This window comes from Mandrillus leucophaeus, unplaced genomic scaffold (assembly GCF_000951045.1).
Source record: "Mandrillus leucophaeus isolate KB7577 unplaced genomic scaffold, Mleu.le_1.0 Scaffold1498, whole genome shotgun sequence".
Taxonomy (NCBI): Eukaryota; Metazoa; Chordata; class Mammalia; order Primates; family Cercopithecidae; genus Mandrillus; species Mandrillus leucophaeus.
The window spans coordinates 192473-218125 of NW_012101474.1; the positions used below are offsets into that span (position 1 = coordinate 192473).

Below are 25653 nucleotides of genomic sequence, written 5' to 3' on the forward strand. Positions count from 1 at the left end.
CTGCAAGCTCCACCTCCTGGGTTCATGCCATTCTCCTGCCTCAGCCTCCTGAGTAGCTGGGACTACAGGCACCCACCACCATGCCCAGCTAATTTTTTGTATTTTTAGTAGAGTCGAGGTTTCACTATGTTAGCCAGGATGGTCTCGATCTCCTGACCTTGTGATCCACCCGCCTTGGCCTCCCAAAGTGCTGGGATTACAGGCGTGAGCCACCATGCCTGGCGCATCTCTCTCTCTTATTCTGTCTCCTGGTCACCTCATTCTTCTCTGTGTAAGCAACCAGTGATATGTATATTCAAGTGAATATGCACATGTACATATATATGTATGTGTGGTGTGTGTGTGTATTTAATCCAAATGGTATTTCTGAATCTGTTTTTAAAAAGCAATCAAAAAAATGGGAAGTGACTGCCAGTGGGTACTGGGTTTCATTTTGGGGCAATGAAATGTTTGAAAATTGATTGTTGTAATGATTGATTGTTGACTAACTCTATAAATCTACTAGAAAACATTGCAAGTTACACTTTCAATGTGTGAATTGTGTGGTGTGAATTACATTACAGCAAACCTGGAATTTCAAAACCTGGGCTGGGCGCAGTGGCTCACGCCTGTAATCCCAGCACTTTGGGAGGCCGAGATGGGTGGATTACCCGAGGTCAGAAGTTCGAGACCAGCCTAGCCAACTTGGTGAAACCCCATCTCTACTAAAAATACAAAAATGAGCCGGGTGTGGTGGCAGGTGTCTGTAATCCCAGCTACTTGGGAGGCTGAGGCAGGAGAATCACTTGAACCCGGGAGGCAGAGGTTGCAGTGAACTGAGATTGTGTCATTGCACTCCAGCCTGGGTGACAGAGTGAGACTCCATCTCAAAACAAAGAAAATCTTGAAAATTCAAAAACAAACAAACAAAAAAAACAGACACGAAACCCTTTGAGATCATTCCGTTATCTGTACGTGAAGAGCTTCTTCCTTTTAATAGCTGCGTAGTACTCTACGAGTGGATGTACTCTTTTTATTTAACCAGCTCCCTCTTGATGGTTATTTAGGCTCCCCATGTCCTGCAATTACAAACTGTACTGAAGTGAAAATCTACACAAACATCATTTTGCACAACTTTGAGTGTATTTGTAGGTTAAACTCCTAGAAGTGAGATTGTTGGTGCAGAGGGTGAGTGCATTTATAATTTTAGTAGGTATTACTTGATTGGCCTCATAGAGATTAGAGATTACTGCCACCAGCAATACATAAGAGGGCATGCTTCCTACACTCTGGTCAGTACGATGCGTTATCTGACTTTTTGATCTTTGCAAATCTAGGAGGTAAAAAAATGGTATCTCAGCGCAGTTTCAGTTTGCATTTATCGTACTGTGAATGAGCATTTACCTGTTGATTAACTATGTCGTTTGCTCATTTTTGTATGAATTGTTAGCCTTGTTTCTAATTGACATTGACTATCAGTTGCTTTAAAAGGGAGACACCACCCCCTTGTACAGAAACCTTTGTTGATTCTTTGCTGTCAGTAGAATAAAAGTTCACATTCCTTGGGCTGGGACTCAGTGTTCTCCAGGGCCAAACTCTACTTTTCTTTTCAACCTCATACCTGCGTGTTCACATAACTACTTCCTATTCCCTAAGTATACCTGCATTGCCCTGCCTCTTGCCTGGCTTATGCTGTTCACACCCTTTGCAGTGCCTTTGGCTTGTCTCCCTACCTGAAGAACTTCTTTTCATCCCTCAAAGCCCAACTGAGATACCATTTCTTCCATAAAGCCTATCCCAGACGTTCCAGTTAGAATTATTCTGTCCCAGTGCTATGCACCCTTGGGCTTGTTTACAGTTTGGTGGGAACACTGACCACATTTTGCCTGTATTGCCATTATTTATAGACATGATTCCCTGATACCAAATTTCATGTCTTGTCCATCTTTGCCTCTCCCACAGTTCTAAGTCAGAATTGAAAAAAGGAGTTTTTATTTCTTTCCTCAGAGGAGACCAAAGTGACTTTTTTCTTTTAAATTGTGGTAAAAATATGCATGCATTAAAATATACCATTTTAATCATTTGTAACTGTATATAGTTCAGCAGTGTTAGGGACATTCCCATTGTTGTGCAACCAGCACCACTTTCTATCTCCACGCAATTTCATCGTCCCAAACTGAATCTCTAGACCCGTTACATCCTAACTCCTCAATCTCCTCTTCCCTTAGACCCTGGTAACCTCTATTGTACCTTCTCTCTCTGTGAGTTTGACTACTCTAGGCACTTCATGTAGGTGGATGATATAATATCTGTTCTTTTGTGTCTAACTTGTTTTACTTAGCATCATGTCCTCAAAGTTCATCCATTTTACAGCATATATCAGAATTTCATTCCCTTCTATGGGCTGAATAATATTCCATCCCACGTATATACCACATTTTTTCTACCCATTCATCCGTGAATAGACCCTTGGGGTTGCTTTTGGCTAGTGTGAGTAATGCCGTTATGAACATGAGTGTACAAATATCTCTTCAAGTCTTTGCTTTAAATTTTTGGGGTGTATATCCAGAAGTGGAATTGCTGGATCTGATCATATCATAATTCTTTTTTGAGATGCAGTCTCGCTCTGTTCCCCAGGCTAGAGTGCAGTGGCGTGATCTTGGCTCACTGCAACCTCCACCTCCCAGGTTCAAGCAATTCTTCTGCCTCAGCCTCCCAAATAGCTGGAATTACAGGTGCGCACCACCACACCTGGCTGATTTTTGTATTATTAGTAGAGACAGGGTTTCATCATGTTTACCAGGCTGGTCTTGAACTCCTGACCTCAGGTGATCCACCCACCTCAGCCTCCCAAAGTTCTGGGATTACAGGCATGAGTCACCATGCCTGGCCTGATCATATGATCATTCTGTGTTTAATTTATTTCAGGAACTGCTATACGGCTTTCCATAGTGGCTGCACCATTTTACGTTCTCACTAAGAGTGCCTAAGGGTTCCAGATTCTCCACATCTTCACCAACACTTGTTATTTTCTGTGTGTGTGTGTGTGTTTTATAATAGCCACCCTAATGGATATGCAGTGGTCCAAAGTGACCTTTTTCTATTGTGTTTTGGATACCTGAATCACAAAGTCATATTTGGGAGAGCTCTTAGCATTCATAGATCAGCACCTCATGCTCAAAACCTTGCCTCGATTTCATGACCAGATAAACAAACATTCAGCTAAAATCTTTCTTGGTGCACATAGCATCGTCTATGGTGAAAGAATTGGACAACACAGCCCATCGTCTGAGCTTGCTCATGTGTGACCGGGAGCAATAGAAACCTCTCGCCTGTCCATATATTATGCAGGCTTGCCCTGGCTTCAAACTTATGGGAGAAAAAGGGGCCAGGGTGGCATCCCTGTTATGTTCCCTTGAGGGTGCACTTTGCACTTTTCTACCACCCTTTGACTTGGTACTATCGGACCCACCACTTAAAGTCCGGACAATAGTTTGAAAATGTCTGAAGCTGTGTTGTCTCTGTTTTATTCTAAGGCAGATTCCATTGCTATTGGGTTTGTTGTGAACCAGCTTCTGCCTTTGAAAACCAGCTCTGGAATTATTGCCACGTAGATGTGACAGTCACATTCTGATCACCAGATGTTACTGGGTCTGGGGAGAGAGTTTAATGTGACCTCATCTTCGATTGTATTTGTGTGTTGGTTTTTCCCCAATTCTTCAGTAGTGGTTTTGACATCTTTTATCTCCTGCATTCATTCATTGCTTTATGGAGACTGATATTTTTTATCCCAGGAAAATAATGATTCACGTATCTGTTATGTTGAGGATTTTTAAACTTTCTGTATTGCTAACTTTCTTTTTCTTTTTTTCAGAATGTTGTACCGTCTTTGGGTAGGCAGACTTCCCTGACGACATCAGTGATACCCAAAGCTGAGCAGAGCGTGGCTTACAAAGACTTTATTTATTTTACTGTCTTTGAAGGAAATGTTCGCAACGTTTCTGAAGTCTCGGTTGAGTATTTATGCTCTCAGCCTTGTGTTGTCAATTTGGAAGCAGTTGTTTCATCCGAGTTCAGAAGTAGCATTCCCGTGTACAAAAAAAGGTGGAAGAATGAGAAACATCTTCACACCAGCAGGACACAAATAGTACATGTGAAATTTCCAAGCATTATGGTTTACAGAGATGATTATTTCATCAGACATTCCATCTCTGTATCTGCAGTGATAGTACGCGCCTGGATTACTCACAAATACAGTGGCGGAGACTGGAATGTTAAATGGGAGGAAAACTTGCTCCATGCTGTAGCAAAGAATTATACCCTCCTGCAGACCATCCCGCCTTTTGAACGCCCTTTCAAAGATCATCAAGTGTGCCTTGAGTGGAACATGGGTTATATTTGGAACCTTCAGGCAAACAGGATTCCACAGTGTGCTCTGGAAAATGGTAGGTCATCTCTCTTGCTAGAAACCTCACTCTCATTTTTTTCAGATAGCCTGTACCATGATCGAACGGCAGGAGAAAATTCTTCTATTAGTGATGGGGGATACAGGGAAAATGGAGGGACACATTGAGTCTGTAACTTTGAAGTCTGAAGACAAAAGGAGAAAAATTAAAATGGGAAGAGAGGAGAAAGATTAGTAGAGAGCAGGACCAAAGATGAAAGAGCAGAACAAAGGAGCTGAGGAAGAGGGACTTTGAGAGGGTTAGATCTGCTTTAAGCTGGAAAGGAGCATTCATGCCACCGAAACAAGAATTGGGAAAATCTTCCCATTCCCCTACAAGCCCGCTAAATTTCCTTTTTTTTTTTTTTCTTTGCCCAGGCTGGAGTGCAGTGGCAAGATCTCGCTCGGCGCACTGCAACCTCCGCCTCCCGGGTTCAAGCAATTCTCCTGCCTCAGCCTCCCGAGTAGCTGGGATTACAGGTGCCCGCCACCATGACAGGCTAATTTTTGTATTTTCAGTATAGATGGGGTTTCATCATGTTGGCCAGGCTGGTCTCAAACTCCTGACCTCAGGCGATCTGCCTGCCTCTGCCTCCCAGAGTGCTAGAATTACAGGCATGAGGCACTATGTCCGGCCTCTATTATTTTTAAGCAGAGTGTTTTATCCTGGAGGAGATGAGAACCTAAAGGAACCCTTCCGACGGAAAGGGAGGTTGTATTACAGAATGGTAACCTCTGGCTGGGCAGGATTCCTGCCCTGCCACTTTCTATCTCTGTAACCTTGGAACTCTCTGAGCCTCAGTTTTCCTATCTATAAAATGGGGATAATAAACAGTTCCTTCAGAGCAGTACCGTGAGGACTAAATGAGATGTGATTGCTTAGCACATCATCAGCTCTCAGTGAGAAGCTGTGATGATGATACAGTCCACATTCTGCGTTTTATCCTAATTGCCACATGGTCACAACCTCAGCAGGACCAATCCCGGAGGCTCCCAGGCCCTTCTGCAGCCTTCGTTAAGCCCTGGGGCTGGAGATCTCAGGTGTGCGCTGAGAGGCGCCACTCTGAAGTTCTCTCCATTGTGCAAGGAGCGCCTTGCTCTGTGAATGCCGAGTGCCTGCCAGCTCTTCTTCTGCCCCCTCAGTGGGGAGCCCTCCACAGTTGTTTCCTCAACTGTGGCCCTAGGACCACCTGTGACAGAATCACAAATGTTTGTTGCAAATGCAAATTCCTAGGCCCCATCCTTCATCTACTTAGTTGGGATCTGCGGGGGTGGAGGAAGGCCTGGAATCGGCATTTTAAACACCTTCCTCACCACTCTGATGCAACCTAAAACTTGAGAACCTGCGGGCCAGGGACAGAGCTGGTTGGACTTAGGATTGCTAAGGTTCCCGTGACCTGACTCCCAGCCAGGCTTGGCGGGCAGAGGACATCCATGGGCTTGTGGCAGCAGACCCTTCCGCAGGAAGTGCCTGACAGCTCATCTTCAACAGGACGGGTGTAGGACAAGGGGACTTAAGGACATGCTCTCTAAGTTTTTCCTCTAGTGATCAACTTCTTGTCACCTCTGGGATGGGATTTCTGGTGGACTCTCTTTGGGGAAATAATGGCTATGGCGATTTCTTGGTACTGTCCCAAAACAGCTCTGCATCAAATGAAAACCGAAAGGACCTGTGTCACCATACATGATAGCTGCTCAGAGGCCACTCACCCTAGAACTGGCACATATGACATATTCCAAAACTTTTTCTTGTTTTGAGACAGGGTTTCACTCTGATACCCAAGCTGGAGTGCAGTGGCATGATCATAACTCACTATAGCCTTAACATCCTGGGCTCAAGCAATCCTCCCACCTCAGCCTCCCAAGTAGCTGGGACCACAGGCGTGCACCAGCACATCCAGCTGATTTTTAAATTTTTTTGTAGAGATGGGGTCTTCCTGTGTTGCCCAGGCTGGTCTTCAACTCCTAGGCTCAAGCAGTCCTCCTGCCTTGGCCTTCCAAAGTGCTGGATTAAAACTATTTTGAAATAATTACAGATTCACAGAAAGTTGCAAAGGCTACAGAGTCCCCTGTGTATCCTCACCCCAGCTTCCTCATTTTCCATATCTACAGTGCAAAATCAAAACTGGGGAAGTAATGCTGATCTAATACGGTTAACTGGACTCCAAGACCTTATTCAGATTTTACCAGTTTTTACAGGGGCTCCTGTGTTTGTGTAATCTATACAATTTTAACCTACATTTTAATAGCCCTGTCTGTCTGGCTTATTCTGCGTTTGTGCGGTGCTTTAAATGAAAAGATATCTAGAAGATGAAAGCAAATTCCCTTTCTGCGTGTGTGCACATAGCGGGGAGGGTGGGATGGGTAGTTAAATGTCTGAAAGCAGTCAAGTCAATCATTTTGATGATCAGTGTGCCTCCCTCTTCCAGGCAGAGCCCCATGCAGGCATCTGTCTGGAATACCTTCCACAGGGCTACCTAATTTGTTAAGGGGAAGAGAGCATGGGGCACACACAGCCACAGTTTGCTGTACCTCTGACTTTGGCAGGGATTAATGATTCCATTTCATATTTGACACATCATGTATTTCTCATTGAAGAATGACTGAATTGCAAGCTGGAAGTTTCCAAATGAAATCATTTAACGAACTGGCTCAGTTCTTAGGGTGCCTGAATATGCCCTTAAAATGTGAAACGTCTTTTCCTTCTTTTGTTGTTTCTTCTCATATTCACAAGGCTTGGGAACAGCACAGTGGGGTTTTTCTCCTCACCTGCTTCCGAGCATTACCTCAGGAGTGAGAATTAAACCATAATGCAGAGAAAACCCTTTCCCAAGAGTTAAAGTCACTGAAAATGGTGGGGAGCTCCATGCACCCTCAAAATAAGCTCTGATCACAAGGCTGTGATTTGTTTACTGAAAAAGGGGCACACATTCTTCCTTCTCCAAAAGACGGATCACAAGAGCGTCTGCAGCGGCCCCATGGAAAATATCCATGACCTTTGTTCCAGATCTGGGCTGTGGGGATGGAAGGGGGCCAGGCCTCTGGTTTGTTTTTAGCAGGGGCTTCTTGATGAACAAGAATCAAGTCAGAACAAGATGGCATTAGTGAGGCTCCGAGCTGAGCCACAGGGGGCCCGTCATGTATGGTCCCTGTCTCAGCCAGCACTGATGTGGGGTTTCAGGGAAGGCTTTCTGTGTCAAGTGCCTGGTGTCCTACGATGGCCCTGCCTCTGAACTGAAGTACTCCCTGACTTGCTTTCATTTTCCTTTTCATGTATAAAAAGAGTCAAAGTCCCTGTGCCCTGGTATTCTGGAAGTGTGCTTGGAGGGCCTCCACCACCGGCTTTGCCGAGGCTCCCGAGGCGAGGGCTGGGTGTGTCCAGACATGGCTTTCAGCAGCTTATCCCCTTTGCCAGGCCAGACCCAGCCAGGCCATGAGGCTGAGTTTTGGTGGAGATGCAGCAGACGTTTACCCACCCCTGCGGGGAAAACCTAACCCGGATGAGAAGTCAGTAGCCATTGGGAACACGTGTGTGCCACGACTCAGCCACGTGCCCCCGGTGCACCTGTTGCTGTTGCATCCTGGGTGTGGGGGGCATACGTAGCCATAGGCAGACTGTGAATCTACCTAGTGTGGCTTATTTCCTTGAGGGAAGGGAGTGGGCATTTCTGTTGTCCCTCCCAAATCACATGTGTGCCTGACTCACGCTGGAGTCACGGAAAGAAAGGAATCAGCCATGCAGGCTGGTGACTTGGGCCCCAGACCTGGGAACCCACCTGGACTTCTCTTCCTGTCATACTCTATTTTGAGAGTCACCTAGTGCTGACTGTATGTGTCACATATTCAGTCCCTTCTTGCATTTCTCACCACATGGAGTGCCGTCGTCCTGGTCTAAGCCGTCATCCTCCTGTCTGGACTCCTGGCACTGCCTGCATGTGGCCCCCCAGTTTTGCCCATCATACCCTCTTGATCCCCCACCAGCAGCCAGTGAAAGCTGATCGCATCACTCCCTGATTAAACCCCCCAGTTCCTCCCATTGCCCACTGATCCCAGTTAAGATCAACCCATGCCCCTTACTCTGTGGGAATCTGTCCCTGTCCCCTTGCAGCCTCGTGTCCCGCCATGCACACCCTTCCTGCAACAGGAGGCCTCCTTGCTTCTCCTGGAGCATACCGAGTTCATTCTTACTTTGGGACATGTGTGTGACTGCTCCCTCCACCTAAGATGCTCTTCTCCCAGATCACTGCATGGCCACTTCCTTACCTCACTCACCCCTCTGCTCCAATGCCATTTCCTCAAGATGGCTCCCCCAGCCACCTTATCTAAGACAGCAGGCCCACCCCCACCGCCCTGCCTGTCATTGTCCACCTTCATTTTCCTTCCTAGCCTGATCACCACTGGATGGTTTCAGTGAATATCTTTAGCTGCCTATGTGCCTATTGCCTGGTCCACACTGGAGCACAAGCTCCACGAGGCCGGGGGAGTTGTTTGCTTTGTTCTGATGTGAGCATAGAGCCCTGCACTCATGACTCTTTGTTGATTGAATGAATGCTCTTAGCCAAGGGGGAAGGACAGTTTGTGAACGTCACACACTGATACCCTTGCAGGGCTGTGTTGCCACAAGAGGGAGTGTGTGGGGCTGGGGGTGGCTGTGCTCCTTCCCTAGGGCCACTGCGCACACTCCACAGCTTCCCAGACAAACCCACCGGGGCTGTGCTAGTTAAGTCTGCAGGCTTCTCCTGTTCAGGGATTCTCCTTTGCAGCCACAGGTAAGCTCAGCTTCCCCTTTGTGGTTTAAGTCTTTGATTCCCCACCCCTATGTCTTTGCTAAAGCAGTTTCTTTCCCCTAGAATAGCTCCTGTTCCGCCCTGACTCCCCCAGCCCACGAAGCAACACCTCCCCCCACTGCTACTTTCCATGCCTGCTTGGCAAAATCATGCCCCTATTTCAACAACTGGCTCAAATTTCTAACACTTTTCTAGCCCCCACCCCGAAGTTTTGTTGAGTTTTTTTTTTAATTTCCAGAACCAGATATTAACTTCCTAACTGCTGGCCATCAGAATGCTCTATTGGTACTGCTCCTATGACATGTATCATGATTCATTCAGTTAAACAAAGATTGAGCACCTATTATGGATCAATTTCTTTACTGAGTGTGAAGGCTCAAAGAAGAGGACAAAGCTACTCTCTTTAACGTGGCTACCAATAGTTACAGTCACTTACTGCTACTGAGCATTTGCTATGTGCCAGGCACTGTCAAAGTGCTTTATGTGGTTTACCTGGTTATCTAATTTTTTTTCTTTTTTTTTTTTGAGACAGGGTCTTGCTCTGTCATCCAGGCTGGAGTGCAGTGGCGCGATCTCAGCTCACTGCAACCTCTGCCTCCCGGGTTCCTGCGATTCTCTTGCCTCAACCTCCTGAGTAGTTGGTGTTACAGATGTGTGCCACCATGCCCAGCTAATTTTTGTATTTTCAGTAGAGACAGTGTTTCGCTATGTTGGCCAGACTGGTCTCAAACTCCTGTGCTCTCAAGTGATCTGCCTGCATCGGCCCCCAAAGTGCTGGGATTACAAAGTGCTGGGTGAACTACAGCGTCTGGCCCATTGTTATTTAATTTAATTTGCCCAATATTCCACTGGGATATTTACCAAGGGGAAAACAGAAAACTGACTCAGAGAGATAGAGTAGCTTGTCTAAGTTTGCACAGCTATTAATGAAGATGCTGGAGTTTGAACCTGGGTAGTTTGGTTCCCAAATCCCACACTTAATTCATTAGGCTAAACTACCAGGTGATGTCATGAAGCTATGTATTTATTTTAAGTCATTCATTCACTGAAGAACAGTTCCTGAGCAACCTGTATGTGTTAAGCACTTTGTGTGGCTTCTTCACAGAGGAGGTGACATTTTGACAGAGACTTGAAGGATGAGTAGAGTTTTCATGGCTCATAAAGGAGGGGCCGGGCGCAGTGGCTCACGCCTATAATCCCAGCACTTTGGGAGGCTGAGGCAGGCAGATCACTTGTGGCCAGGAGTTAGAGACCAGCATAGCCAACATGGTGAAATTCCATCTTTACTAAAAATACAAAAAATTAGCCAGGCGTGGTGGCGTGCATCTGTGGTCCCAGCTACTCGGGGGGCTGAGGTGGGAGAATTGCTTGAATTCGGGAGGTGGAGGCTGCAGTGATCCAAAACGGTGCCACTGCTCTCCAGCCTGGGCAACAGAGCAAGACTCTGTCTCAAAAAAAAAAAGAAAAAAAAAGAAGAGAAAAAAAAAAGCAATGAAGGGAAGGACATTCAGCTTTCAGGCAGAGGGGAAGGCATAAGCTATGGCACACAAAGAAGAAAATTCCTGATGGAGAAATGGTTACAAGCCTTCGTTCTTTGACGGGAAAGATGGCAATACGGCTTCATCTCACAGGCTAGCTTGTGTTGATTGGGGGTGGCTGCCTAGAACATGGTGTTGGGTAGGATTCTGAGGATGAGCCTGCACTTACTGAGAAAGAGTGCCATGTCCATCAGTTACTGTCTACCATGGAGTGGAAATGTGGACTAGCAGCATGCTTGCTGTAGTTTATTTTCCAAGACACAATCTCAGGTGTGAGATGGACAATTCAAGAAGTAAGACTAGATAAGCAGGTTAGGAACACTCTTGAAAGGTTCTTAAGTGCCCTAATGTCTAGCTTTATGAACATTTCTCTGATCTTCCCTCTTAAATAAGAAACTCTGGGGCAACATGGTAGTTTTTTTCTTCTCCACTCTCTTTTCCTTTCACTAAAAATGCATTCTCATCTTCAGATCCAATGGACTGGAAGTATGATTTTTTTTTAATAACAAAATTTCATTACAACAAAATGATTGAAAGTTAAGTCAAGTGTTGGAACCAGCCTTGACTTGTCTTTGTGGAAAAAATGGTTTATACAGCAGGACTATTCAAGTCAATGTCATGATAGTACTTTTAGTAGTTATAAACTATATATTTGGCATTAAAAAAAAAAGACCTAATTCCTTTTTTTTCCAGTTAATCATGGTAGTCTGAATTTTTCAGTAATAACACTAATTAATGCCTAGTATCTGCATTCCCCTTTATGATTTTCAAAACACTTTTTTCATGCACATTGTCTCATTTAATCCTCATAATAGTTCAGTGGGAAAAATAGTGTTATTCTGAACCTTTCTTTAACAAAGAGGAAAACCGAGGCTCAGGGAGTTTGTTTAACTGGAGTCCAGACTTCCTGATTCTTTTGACTTTGCTATGCCGCCTCTCTGAAATATGCTAATACAGTCCTAACCCAGGTTCTAAATTAGAAAGAATACTTTTTTTAAAGTTGAATTTTTATCGATGTGAATCATCCTGTTTTCTTCACCCACTGGACTTTGTGTCTTTGAAGCGGATTGGGCAGCCTCGGAGGCCGAGGGTGGGGAGGCCTTGGGATGTAGCTGGCTCCTTCTATCTGCCTGCCCGGAAGTGCTCAGAGCTTTTGTTCTCTTCTTTCGTCGACAAAAAAGTAATACGTGTACACGTTAACAATAAAAAAAATTTAAATAGTGTGAAACGGTTTAGGGGAACTAGTAAGTTTCCACACCCCTCCCCCTTGAATCTTCTGGTCCTTTTCCCAGAAGTAAATTCATTAGCAACAGTTTCTTGTGTCTCCTTCTAGAAATGTTCTCTGCACATACAAGCGTTAAGTTGTGTCCCATTCTCTTCCTGCACAAATGAGAGGATTCTAGAAACGGACCTGTGCTCATTAACAATACAGTAGATTTTTCTGTACCAGGACATGCTGCCGACCTCATTCTTTTCAGCAGCTCCTTAGCATTGCATCGCCTGACAGACCATAATTTATTTAACCCGTCTTTTGCTGATGGTCATGCTGTTGCTTTTAGCCACAAGGCTTCACTGAACACCCTTGTACATGTATCTTTGTGCACATTTATAAGCATGTTTGGAGGATAAATTACTAGGAGTAGAACAGGTTTTATTCTTAAGATTCCTGTCATCAAATGTTCCACAGACTTCCTCAGGAACCTGCCTCACTGCCTGGTGTCCTTTCTGGAGGAAGTTCTGACCTAAATCATATCTGCTAGAAAATCGAGTTTTTATTCTCAGGCTTTGGCTTTAAAGAAGATTAAACACCTTATTGGCCACTGGCTTTTGAATGTCTTGTGTTTGGAAAGCGTTACTGAGCTGCCTGTGCTCTGGCTTTATTTCTCCAGGTTGAGAAGTCTTCTCTTCTTTCCCCGCAGACTCTGCTTACAGACTGGTAGTCATTGTGATTCCTTGCATTGAGACCATCTTCAGCTTCTCCAAGGGTGGGCTGATGATCTCAGTGGCTTCATTGCTGTGTGTTTGAAGCACCTCTGGAGTGGGGTTTTGTTGCATGGAAGTGTTACCTTTTCCCGAGCAAGGAATCCGTGTCAGGGTTCTGATCACTCAGCTAAATTAGGGAATGGGCTACATAGTCGTCCCTTAACCTCACCTGACCCGGGGATGAGATTTAAAATATTAACAATCAGTGAGGGTGGGGGGCCTTGGTGAACCGCAGTGGGTGCTAGCCTTAGTGCTGAAGCTGGCTCCAGAGGCTGCTGCTGGGCCAGGCTCTAACTTGAAGAAGGGGCCAGGGTGGGTGGTGGGGCCTTGGAGGTTCCAGGTGACATCAAGTATCAAACCACAATAGAACTATTTCAGCGTTTGAGCAACCAGTATATCCGCACAGGGGCACACCCACTGAATATCAGCCGAGGCTCTCTCTGGGAGGACTTTTGAGAAGAAAAGCCCATTGGTTTGCAGTGGGAAAGCCAGGTTTGAGTCATATCGGGGCTTCTTACCAGCTATGAAATCTTCAATAAGACACTCAGTACTTTTCATGTCTCCAAATGAAGGGGTTTGCACCATATAATATCTGTTGCCTCTTCTTGCTCTAAAATTTGAGGCAATAATACAAGCAAAACAGCAAAGTGTTCCTAACATCAACTGTTTTCCTGGCATTCTACATTTATGTCTTAATTATGTCTTTTTTTGTTTGTTTGTTTAACCTCAGCTCTTCATGCAAAATAAGCTAAAGAAATGAATTTGGGGAAAGGATTTGAAAGAAGAAAGGTCATTATTTGGCTTACGCAGTGTGATGCACATTATAGAACTGTGAACAGTACTAGGAGGAAGGGAGACAGGTTCAAATCCTGACCTGACCACACCTATATTCATTCATTCATGAAATATTTATGGGGTCTTTATCAAGTACTGCACACTGTTCTAGGCTCTGGGGATGGAATAGTGAATAAGTAAGGCCCCTGCTTTAATGAGTACATTCTAGAGGCAAGCAGTAAACTTCTTTGGACCTAAGTTTTCCTACCTGTTAATTATTTAGTGGTGGATGGCACTGGTACTGTTTCTCCGCATTCCACTGCCCATGACAAGACATCACTAGTCAATTATAGCATTGCATGCAGCCATAATCAGTTATTAGACAATAGACCTATATGTTATCCTGGGATAAATAACATATCCTTTATGTTATTCAGATGAATTTTAAAGTCTTCTCCGGCTCCAAAATTCATTCTTGTTCATTACTTCTAATTGTAATTGAAAGACAGTATCATACTGAGGGCAAACTGCCTAGGACCCCAAATTATACATGTGGTGAAGCTACAAATTTGAAAGAAAACTACCATTACTTTGGTTTTGTTGGGTACAAATAGTGTGTGTTCTTGTAAAATTATTTTAGATCTTTGGGTCTGAGCTTTTTCCTTCATAATCTATTGCGGCCAGTTCTCCCATTTGACCTGCTTTATTTTGGTCTTTGGACAGGGGAGAGCTCATTGTCATTCACTTTTAACTCTTTCCACTTTAGAAACCTCCTTTATGAAGCTTCTTTATATTGGAGTCAGGTTGGGCAGAACTGAATCCCATTTGTTTTGACAAATGTTTCCACTGCACACTAGATCACTCAACAGCCATCACCAGCAGAAGGCTTCCTAGGGGTCTAACGTGGCCATCTGGTCTCTTCTGCTCCACTCAACATAGTGGAAGCCAAACCAAAGTTGAGCTGATGTCAACTTCCTTGGTGAATTTTTCCTTCAGATTCCAAAGAAAACCTTTGCAGTACTTCCATTTCTCACCCCTCTCACCACCCCCATAATAGACCAGCAAGTCCAGTTGGCCCAAATTGAGCTCATTTTGAAAAACAAAGGTTTTAAGTGCTTCTATTGAAACTGATAACTCCACTCTTTTGGATTTCCAAATGCATCTCTACCTGTAACAAACCATGTAGATTTGTGACTACTGGGGAGAAATTGGCTTATTTAATCCTATTAAGTATATACATAAGGGCCTGAGATTCTAAAAACTGCTCTTGCGATTTCCAAATTGTTGTAAACCAGAGATACCTCTCTATATAATAAAACTTTTTATTTCCTTTGGGAAATGAGAGCTGCGATGTCCAGCATCCTAGGCTGAAGCCTCCAAAATTTGTGCCAATATTGGTATTTGGTGAATTGCACGTAAATCAACTCTTCTCTCTCCAAGAAACGCAGGAAAATAGACTGTTTCCACCATTTAATCATGAATGTCTAAACTAAGGAGCATTTTAAGCAGAAGAAAAGTATCTCTTTTTTTTTTTTTTTTTGAGACGGAGTCTTGCTCTGTCGCCCAGTTTGGAATGCAGTGGTGCCGTCTCAGCTCACGACAACCTCTGCCTTCCGGCTTCAAGCAATTCTCTTGCCTCAGCCTCCCGAGTAGCTGGGATTACAGGCACACACTCCCATGGCCTGCTAATTTTTTTTGGATTTTTAGTAGAGATAGGGTTTCACCATGTTGACCAGACTGGTCTCGAACTCCTGACCTCAAGTGATTCACCCACCTTGGCCTCCCAAAGTGCTGAAATTACAGGTGTGAGGCACCATGCCCAGCCAAGAAAAGTATTCTTTTTTTTTTTTTTCTTTTTTTTTTTTTGAGACGGAGTCTTGCTCTGTAGCCCGGGCTGGAGTGCAGTGGCCGGATCTCAGCTCACTGCAAGCTCCGCCTCCCGGGTTTGCGCCATTCTCCTGCCTCAGCCTCCGGAGTAGCTGGGACTACAGGCGCCCGCCACCTCGCCCGGCTAGTTTTTTGTATTTTTAGTAGAGACGGGGTTTCACCGTGTTAGCCAGGATGGTCTCGATCTCCTGACCTCGTGATCCGCCCGTCTCGGCCTCCCAAAGTGCTGGGATTACAGGCTTGAGCCACCGCGCCCGGCCAAGAAAAGTATTCGTATACCTAGGTTGAGTTAAGTGGATTCTCTTTTCTTCAATTGGGGAGTATATGGAAAACCAAAAATTCATACTTAGCTTTGTTGAAAGCGGTAGGTATTAAATATAGATGAAATAACTCAGTTCTCCCTTTAAGATTTGTTATGAACATCCCTATGGTTTTTGGGTTATAGAGAAGAATTCTTTTGTGTTTGTGAAATAAAATGGAAGACCTTCTAATGTTAAGGTATCTGGTTAGTAATTTTTATGTAGGGTAGTATGTTGAATTTACTGCGAAAAGTTTGCACAGAAGAAAAAAAACTGCAATTTTAAGAGTATGGATTCTGAAACCAAAGAGCTTGAGTTTGAATGCCAGCTCCATCTCTTATTTAACCCTCTCTGATGCTCAGTTTTTAATCTGTTAAATGGGGATAATAAAAGAACCTATTTCATAGTTTGTTGTGAAATGAAGTGAGATTATTCCTGAATCGTGCTTAGCATATTGCCGTTGTACACTAAATATTAGTTACTATTTTGGCAACCACGCCTCTGTTTTCTCATCTGTAGACTGGGGATAATAATGAAAATTAAATGAACAAATTTATGTAGCATGTTTACAGAAATCTCAGGACCATAGTGAGAACTACGACAGTGTTAACTTACTGCTATAACACAAATTCAGATGCTTTTCTTAGCATTCAGAGGGCAGGATGTGAAATGGTTATGAACACAGAAGCCTGAGTTCAGAACCTGAATTGTGGTTCTATCACTTATTAACTTTGTGAACTTAGCCTCGGGCTTTTCGTCTGCAGAATGGAACTAATAATAGAATCTACTTCACGGAGTTGTTATGAACAGTAATTGACATGGTCTCTGTAAAGTGCTTAGCATGGTGCTTGGCGTATATTCAACAGATGTTTGCTGGTATTTTTAGGGTATCTCACTTAAATGTTTGATTGGAGCTCAGCAGAGGCTTTCAGGATGAATGCGATTTGGGAAGGAATGTTTTTCTGGATATAATTGAAAGGGAGCCGTTTTGCTGTTTGCAGATGTGGTTGCCCTGCTTGGCTTTCCTTATGCCTCCAGTGGAGAAAACACAGGCATTGTCAAGAAGTTCCCGAGGTTTCAAAACCGAGAGCTGGAGGCCACTCGACGCCAGCGGATGGATTACCCAGTGTAAGGATGGGTAGTAGAAGGGAGCTGGTTGGGAGGTGCTTGTTTTATTTGAGGACCAGGGCAGGCTAGTGGAAGAACCCCTTAGGAGGACACACCATGGTAAGGTGTTTTGCAAAAATGTTGAGATCTCCGTGGCTTAGACAGAATTGGTGGACCTGAAAACCTCAAATGAGTCTTGAATTATCCTTGCATTTAACAATCCTCAATTTGCCTTAGCCTCCTTCCATGACATGAGTAGACAGCAAGGTGTTGAAGCCTGAGGCCCTGCAAGGTCTCAGGTGCAGCCAGCCAAAGCCAGCACAGATTGCAGCCTTGGCTTTGCCTTTCTGTCGTGGAAGATTGGACGAGCTGTTTGAAATCTCACAACTTCTGATCTCCTCCATTGATTTCAGCAAGACCCAGATATATGTATTTTTTTTTTTTTTCCTGCTGCTGAATCGAAGATGCTGAAAATGGTTCCTGGTTCACCTCAGACCAGATGGATTTAGCAGAGTGATTTAATTCTTCCCATGCTGCTGGCTGTAGAAAGATCTTGAGTCACTTTACCGAGCGTATGTTCTTGCTAAGCTTCCTTGTAATAACTTACCTTCATGAGCTTGCTCAGCTGGGTGGGGTCAGGAGGGAGCTGTGTGGCACCATCTGTTTGCATATCATACCACTGATTTTGAGGCCAGATTATAAAGACCAGAAAGGAATTCTTTGTGTGTATCTGCAAAGAACCTGGGGTCACTGTCACTTTAACCCAAACTGTAAATTGGTTACTGGGGTAAAGGAAGAGAAATCAATGCATTCATTTTGACCTCGATCCACGTTTCACATACAAAATGCAATCATTCCCACTTCCTCGTCTTTGAACTACTGGTCAGTAGCACTGTGTGCGGTATCAAGGGATATTCAGCAAGTCTTTTCTGACTGATTGATGGATCACATATCTTGGCTAAATGTGTCCTAGTTAAGTTGGCTACTGTTATTTTATCCTCACTCCACAAGTCACAGATGTACAATATTTTTTTTGACTAAAATAGCCCCAGTCCAGGAATGGGATAATTAGATTAATTGTTCTGTATTGGCCAGCCAGGACCATGATACTGAATAATGTAATCTGAGCATGAAAATAGCATATATGTGTCCCTGTTATCTCGTAGTGATGCCATTTGTAGAGGATTACATTTTTCTACCTTATGGCTTTTATCCGTGAAAGGAACAAAATTGCTTAAAAGGCTCTAATTATGTTTTTTCTTTTAATCATAGAAATTAAAATAGCTTCTTATCAAATCACCTCTTATTAAAATCCAGATTTTTTAAATCTATGTCTGACTTTGTAAGCCTTAATCAAGAATTCAAATAGGAGGCATGTGAGATTCTCAAAGAGGCACAGAAACAGAGTTTTTGGTGCAAGGTAGAAAGTCTGCTACTTCTGTACAATGAAGCTTAACTCCTCTCTTTTGCAGTTACTATAACTACCTCCTTTGTTTCAAAAATCAAGCTTTGCAAGCTGATCTCCCATGATGAACGCGAAGGCAAATTCATCCCTTCATTGGAAAGAAAGCAATTTACTTGGTCATTGTTAACCATAATTACCTGTTCTTGGATGATATCAATCTGCAGAATTTTTTTCCCCCTCACTCTTATAGGTTTACTGTTTCATTGTGGCTTTATTTACTCCATTATTGCAAGGCCAACCTCTGTGGGATTCTGTACTTTGTTGACTCTAATGAGATGTACGGCACACCTTCTGTATTTCTTACGGAAGAGGGTGAGTATAAAACAGAACCTTTAAAACGATATTGTAAGTTTTTGAAGCTCTGCCTAGTGACAGATATGTCTGTCTAGAATAAGGAAGATACTGTCAACGTGGCAACCCAGCAAGAGCAATGGCTTCCAAATGTGGGCTGCAAATTTAACTGATTTTCCTGGAAGCTTAAACCCAATGTCTTATTTACAAAGAAATGCATTTATAAATGCGCGTTTGGGTTTTGCTTTGTTTTGGGGGAGTCTTGTAGTTTCTTAGAACAGTTGTTGAAAAGGCCTAGCTACTTCATTCACTCTTAGATATTTTTTGGTTATTTTCATATGCTCGAATTTTCCTTTTAGGCTACTTGCATATTCAGATGCATCTTGTCAAAGGGGAAGACCTTGCTGTAAAAACTAAATTCATCGTACCTTTGAAGGAGTGGTTTCGACTGGATATCTCTTTCAATGGAGGCCAGGTATCTGTATGCATGCTTCATCACACGCCATATGAGCATTTTCGCTTAAAGTTAAGCATTGCCATAAAGCCGGGGAGCAACAAAATCTGCAAAAGCAAATTTGTGGTAAATGATAGACTCTTTACAACTACACACTTGCTAAATCAAACTTTTATAGATGGAAGTTTAAATCATAAGAATCCCATCCCATTTAATTAACTTTTAAAGTGCTGCTTTTGACTGTAGGGTGAATGAATAAAGCATACAGGCAGCTGTATAGCCTTAGTGATCTGAGCAATTCAGTCCTTTTCTCCTGGGGAGACAGGCTTTGTGAAGATAAATGTTAAAACAATAATTGGCCATGTTTATATAGTGTTATCAGATCTACAACATTTTTTTTAAGGAAATGGATTGGTTAGTTCAGCCAAGAAATGATTTGACTGCTTTTGGCAAGTGAAGCAATTGCTTATGTTTGGCATTAAACAGATCATAATAACCAACACACATAAGTGATAATTCAGGTGGGATGCAGTGTCTCTATCTACTTTTTAGTATAAAGCATTGTACATAACTGCTTCAAACTCTCATAACATGAATTTTATGGATGATGGCAAATCTCTTGTTCTAATTGAAGACAGTTCTATTTCTCAATATACGCAGTGCCGGTTTGCCACCTTTTTCTGGTTGCTTTGTTTTCTCATCAGCTTTTCCTATCGATCTGTGATTTTCCTGTAACAAAAGTGGAAGAGGCATTTTGTTTGTCTTGTGGATGAGATGATGCACAGTCTTCCCTTGGTGTTTAGGTTGATCACATTTCCTTTTTTTTCTGTAAGAGAAAAGAAATCAGGTCAGTCCTTGCTGCTTTCCTGAGTAGAGTCTGTAAAATGTGAGCTGGGATTCTTGGTATGTGTGTTTGTTTACTTACAAATGTTCGGTGACATAGCGGTGGTCCACATTTTAGCTTCCTAGCTATGTGAGAATTATGGTGGCCATAATAGCCTGGTTGCTGCTTTCTCCTATGGAGAAGGTCAGCTCAGTGCCGTTGTCCCTGAGACAAGTATCAAATCATCAGAGCAGATTCACCGATCATATTTTGTACCTGCTGTATGCAAGGCACTATGCTCGAGTTGCTTGTAGACTATTTATGGAAGTAACATTAAGGAGGTAAAGGACTGTTATAAAGTGAGCTTAATTGCCAGATGATAGGTGGTTGCGGTGGCTCACGCCTGTAATCCCAGCACTTTGGGAGGCCGGTGTGGGTGGGTCACCTGACGTCAGGAGACCAGCCTGGCCAACATGGTGAAATCCTGTCTCTAGTAAAAATACAAAAAGTAACCGGGCATGGTGTGCATGCCTATAATCCCACCTACTCGGGAGGCTGAGGTAGGAGATTTGTTTGAACCCGGGAGGCGGAGGTTGCAGTGAGCCGAGATGGGGCCACTGCACTCCAGCCTGGGTAACAGAGTGAGACTCTGTCTCGATAATAATAATAATAATTTAAAAATAATTAATTGCCAGATGATTTGTATTGATTCCTAGAAGGGAGATGGCATTTTATGCTGGGATGCTTAGGGAAGGTGTCACGAGAAGATTTCTCTGTTTGGACAGGATTTAGATGGAGAAGGGAGAAGAGGGTATTTCAGCATTTTATTGGAGGTTAGCAGACAAACCAGTTTGACTACAGTAGAAATTTGTAGACTATAGAAAGCTAATAGAAGGGAAAAAAATATGTCTTTATGAGTAGAATGTGGAGAATCTTGGATATCAGGGAATTTAGACATCAACTTGCAAGGCACCATAGAAGATTTTTGAGCAGAAGATTAAAAGTAGTCCTTTAATGAAGGAGATAAATTTAGTGGTGGAGTACATAGTTGAGTAAAGCAGGAGAGAAAGACCAGATAAGTGGGGGCAAAAAATTTTTTTTGGTGTGTGTAGACTTTAACCCATTTGTCCTTCTTCTTTCTATTCTATCTGGTCTAATATACATAGGTCCCAAACAACACATAATGCTTCCCACCCAAAATCCACCTCTGTGGTGGGACTACCATAGTCTGCCTTGACTGAATGTATAAATGACTTAAACGGTTGGTTTAGGCCAACAAGTGGCGTGAGTCATTTTCTTTTCTGTACCAACATGTTGTATGCCTGAACTGGGTTGGTTTCTGGTGGGTTAGTTTGTCTTTCATATACCAAGTGTTGTAGCCACGTCTTTGAGACGCACCCTAGCACTTACTCTGTGGTGGCACTAGCAGAGTGTGAGTGGCCCCTTGAGTCCAGAGGCTTATGTTGGAGTCCAAGACATGAGAAGAGCCCATATGAGACAGCTAATAGCATTCATGACAAAAAATAGTGTCCCTGTTAAAATGAGAATGATGATTCCAAGTGCTTAGGGAAAGGGAGGTGGGAACAGCAGTGCGTGAAGAACATATAACACCAATCTTGTTTTCCCCCCTAAGGCTCTCACGGAATCAGAGCAAGATTTTAAACACTCCTTGTAATATCATACATATTTCCTTGTCTTTCTACACAACGAGCTTTTAAGGACAAATACATCAAATGAGCCTTTGGCTTGGAGTTTGGAAGTATCAGAAACTTGGTGGAAACTGCATTGTAGATATTTTTAACCACATCAAGTCACATTTGGGGAAGTTAAATGTATGAAATCTTAAAATATGCACAGGGCTAGTAAACTGTTAATTTTATTTTTGCAGAAACTCATCAGGTAAAAGACTCTCCAAAGCATATTATGAGTAATTTACACCAAGGACTGTATAGGTAATGTAGGGTGATGAGGCATAACTGATTCTTGTGTATCTCTCCCATCATAGATAGTAGTAACCACTAGCATTGGACAGGATTTGAAAAGCTACCACAATCAGACCATTAGGTAAGTGCAATTTTTCTTTTTATTCAACATTTGCCTGCATACGGGTTAAGGAATCTTCATACTTTAGCCCTCAGCCCTGATGTTATTCCGCATCTCCTCACTCAGCTTTTTCAAGCATGGATTATTCTCTGCCCTGTAGCTAGTCTTTGTACTTTTTTTCCTACCATGCACAAACTCTTTCTGTTTCCCCCACAACCTTTTTTTCTAAGCAAGAAAAACTAGTCCTCTCTCCAGATCTCATTGTAAATTCTTCCTTTCATGGCACTTTATAATTCTTTTTCTTTGAAAATTATCTTCTATGAAGGATTCTGAAAAATAAATCAAAGTATTAATGTTGCTTATTGAGAATGGTTGGTAACTTTGGCCTCATATAAGACATAAAAGCAGACAGTCTTCATATTTATGTTTATAATCTGGATTTGAAATGTATGCAACTATTGATATTGGTGTCACTTTTCATCTTTATATAACCATTCTCTACAAGAGTTACAGAAGCTAAGAATTGAGTTTCTTGCCTGTGTTTCATAATTTTTTAATTTACTTCCACATCCACATATGTGGATTTTATAGTGTCAGAACCATGGGGCAACCTTCATTAGGAATTCAGGATACCTTGCCATAAGTAGATAATATATGTATATAGGTGGTGCCTGACCCAATGATGATTTGATTTGCAAAGTTTTGACTTTACGATGGGTTTATTGGGGGTAATAAATGCATTTCGTACTAATGATACTTTCAACTTACAATGAGTTTATTAGGATGTAACCCCATTGTATGTCGAAGAACATCTGAAATTGAAGGCTTAAGAGCAAGTGTAGGCCAGGGGTGTTGGCTCATGCCTGTAATCCCAGCACTTTGGGAGGCCAAGGAAGGTGGATCACTTGAGGCTACGAGTTTGAGACCAGCTTGGGCAACATGGCGAAACTCTGTCTCTACTAAAAATACAAAAATTAGCTGAGCATGGTGGCACATGCCTGTAACCCCAGCTACTCGGGGGGCTGAGGCACAAGAATGGCTTGAACCCGGGAAGCAGAGGTTGCAGTGAGCCGAGATGGCGCCACTGCATTCCAGCCTGGAGACAGAGCAAGACTCCGTCTTAAAATAAAAAATAAGCATAAAGCTCAGAAATAAAAATTACCAATTTTGAATGTATAATTTTAAAAAATGTATCAGGACTTTTAGGCACTATGTCTGGGATGAGGAGTGGTTTATTCCTCGAGTCTGTTATTTCACCGCAGCAGACAGAATGCTGCCTCTCCACACGGGCTGGGGATATGCAGGGTCTCGCACAACCCAGATTCTCTTGGATTCTGATTATTAAAGAAAGGGAAGCAAAGAGGGGCAGAGACAGAAATAGAGGGCCATATATGCTACTAAAAAAAAAAAAAAAAAAAAAAAACTCCTGGCCTGGCCGGGCATTTTACAGGTGGTTCACACCTGTAATCCCAGCACTTCGGGAGGCCGAGGTGGGTGAATCACATGAGGCAAGGAGTTCAAGACCAGTCTGGCCAACATAGTGAAATTCCCATCTCTACTAAAAATTTAAAAAGTAGCCGGTCATGGTGGTGTGCACCTGTAATCCCAGCTACTTAAGGCTAAGGCACGAGAATTGCTTGAACCTGAGAGGTGGAAGTTGCAGTGAGCCAAGATCCCACCACAGCACTCCAGCCTAGGTGACAGAGTCATACTCTGTCTTAACAAAAAAAAAGAAAAGAAAAGAAAAGATAAGAAAAGAAATGCAGAATCTTGGACTTTGCTCCAGAGTTTCTAAATCAGAATCTGCATTAAAAAACTAAAAAAAAAAACACTAAAAAAAAATTAAAGCAAAAATTCCTGTTTTCATTTAAGTCCGACTGATTTCTTTGAGGCTCTGGGCGCATAGAACAATTCTTATTTTCATGGCTGGATTAAAGGATTAGAGTTTCATAGAAAGGCTAAAGAAGTGTTATTAGCCTGCAAAGAGAGGGTGCGGGTGGCTTAAGGGCTACATTGAAACACAGCGGCTGAGGCCTAGGGAGAGAGCACGTGTCTTCAAGAGCACCGAGGTAGATTCGGATCAGCCAGAAGGCGTTCAACACATAGGAGTGTTGTTATATAACTGGTGGCTGGGGGATCTGCTCCGAAAAGTTCAAGGACAGCCAAGCCTGGGAGCTGTCTTTGGAGAAACAGATGATCTGAGTCTGCTTTGGAGATCAGATCTCCATGTTCTGTGAAGTGGGCTCTGGCCAGAAATTAAAGGTTTGATTTCAGGACATGAAGTCTAAAATAAGAGCTTCCCCTCTCTCCCCTTAAAGGTTTGATTTCAGGACATGAAGTCTAAAATAAGAGCTTCCCCTCTCTCCCCTGAAACCCACGTCCAGCTCCAGGACATTTTCGACAACTGGTTGAATTTCATAGGCCCCTTTTCGTTTCCTTTCCTTTTCAATCCTAGAGATCTAGAGGCTTATATGAGTGAATGGGAGACAGAGTGGCCACAGAATGATCCAGGGCTGGGGCTGGGGTGAGGCAAGTGAGCCTAAAACTTAAGGAGGTGCCAGAAAGCTCAGGGATTGCATTCGTTTATGGGCTGCCAGAACCAGGTGCCAAAACAAAGTGGCTTAAACAACAACAATGTATTATCTCAGTTTTAGAGGGCGGAGGTCCAGGATCGTAGGGATCTGCATGGCAGGGCCGTGCTCCCTGTGAAGGTGCGAGGGACAGATTTGCTCCCGGTCTCTCCTGGCTTCTGGTAGCTCCTTGGCTCATGGCAGTACAATTTCAGTCTTCACATGGCATCCTCCCCATGGGTGTGTCTGTGTCCAAATTTCCCTTTTTTATAAAGATGTCAGTCATATCGGGTTAGGGGCTCACCCTACTCCAGTGTCATCTCAATTTAACTACTTACGTCTGCGATGACCCTATTTCCAAATAAGGTCACAATCTGAGGTGCTGGAGATTTGGACTTTGACATATGAATTTGGTGGGAGGAGGGGGCACACAATTTAACTCAACTGTAATCATGATAAATAACATATTAATATGATATTTTTAAAAATCAAAATGAATGCAGATAATCTATGATGAACAAAATATTAAAATTTTGAGTAAAAACATAATAAACATAGACATAGAAGAATCAAGGGATCAAGACTGATTTTGGGGTACACACCAACTCTACATCCCAATTGAAGCATTGAAGCAATTTCTTAGTAAAACTGGCAGTACTCCGGCCTGGCACAGTGGCTCACGCCTGTAATCCCAGCACTTTGGGAGGCTGAGGCAGGCAGATCACTTAAGTCCAGGAGTTTGAGACCAGGCTGGGCAACATGGTGAAACCTCGACTCTACTAAAAATACAAAAATTAGCCAGGCGTGGTGGTGGGCTAATCCCAGCTACTCGGGAGGCTGAGGTGAAGGTTGTAGAGAGCCAAGATTGTGCCACTGCACTCCAGCCTGGGCAACAGAGTGAGACCCTGCCACAAAACAAACAAAACAACAACAAAACAAAACAAAAAACCCAAAACAAACCAAAAAAGCTAGTGGTACTCAGACCCAGGAGTGCCCCTCCCCACCACCCCAGCTGCCCTGCCTGTACTCCTGAGACCTCCCCATCAGAGAAATAAGCAGAGGTAAAGCTAGGCCCAGAGGGAGCTGTCCAGAGTCCCCCGAGGGTTCCTGTGGTCAAGCATTTGGAATCTCATCCCTGCCAGGAACCCCACTTTCAGAGTGGGCCAAGCTAGTGAACTAAACATCAGATATTTCCAGTTTACTGGTTAT

At 43.3% G+C, this 25653-nt stretch overlaps 1 protein-coding gene across 1 annotated transcript in view; it reads left to right on the plus strand.

Annotated features, from left to right (window-relative positions):
* Positions 1-25653, plus strand: part of SEL1L3 (sel-1 suppressor of lin-12-like 3 (C. elegans)) — a 117924-nt gene that overhangs the window by 12713 nt on the left and 79558 nt on the right. Inside the window, exons 2-6 of the mRNA XM_011974860.1 lie at positions 3854-4424; positions 16693-16819; positions 18454-18575; positions 18914-19029; positions 21837-21895. Coding sequence (XP_011830250.1) covers positions 3854-4424; positions 16693-16819; positions 18454-18575; positions 18914-19029; positions 21837-21895 — 995 coding nt within the window. The remainder of the gene's footprint in view (positions 1-3853; positions 4425-16692; positions 16820-18453; positions 18576-18913; positions 19030-21836; positions 21896-25653) is intronic.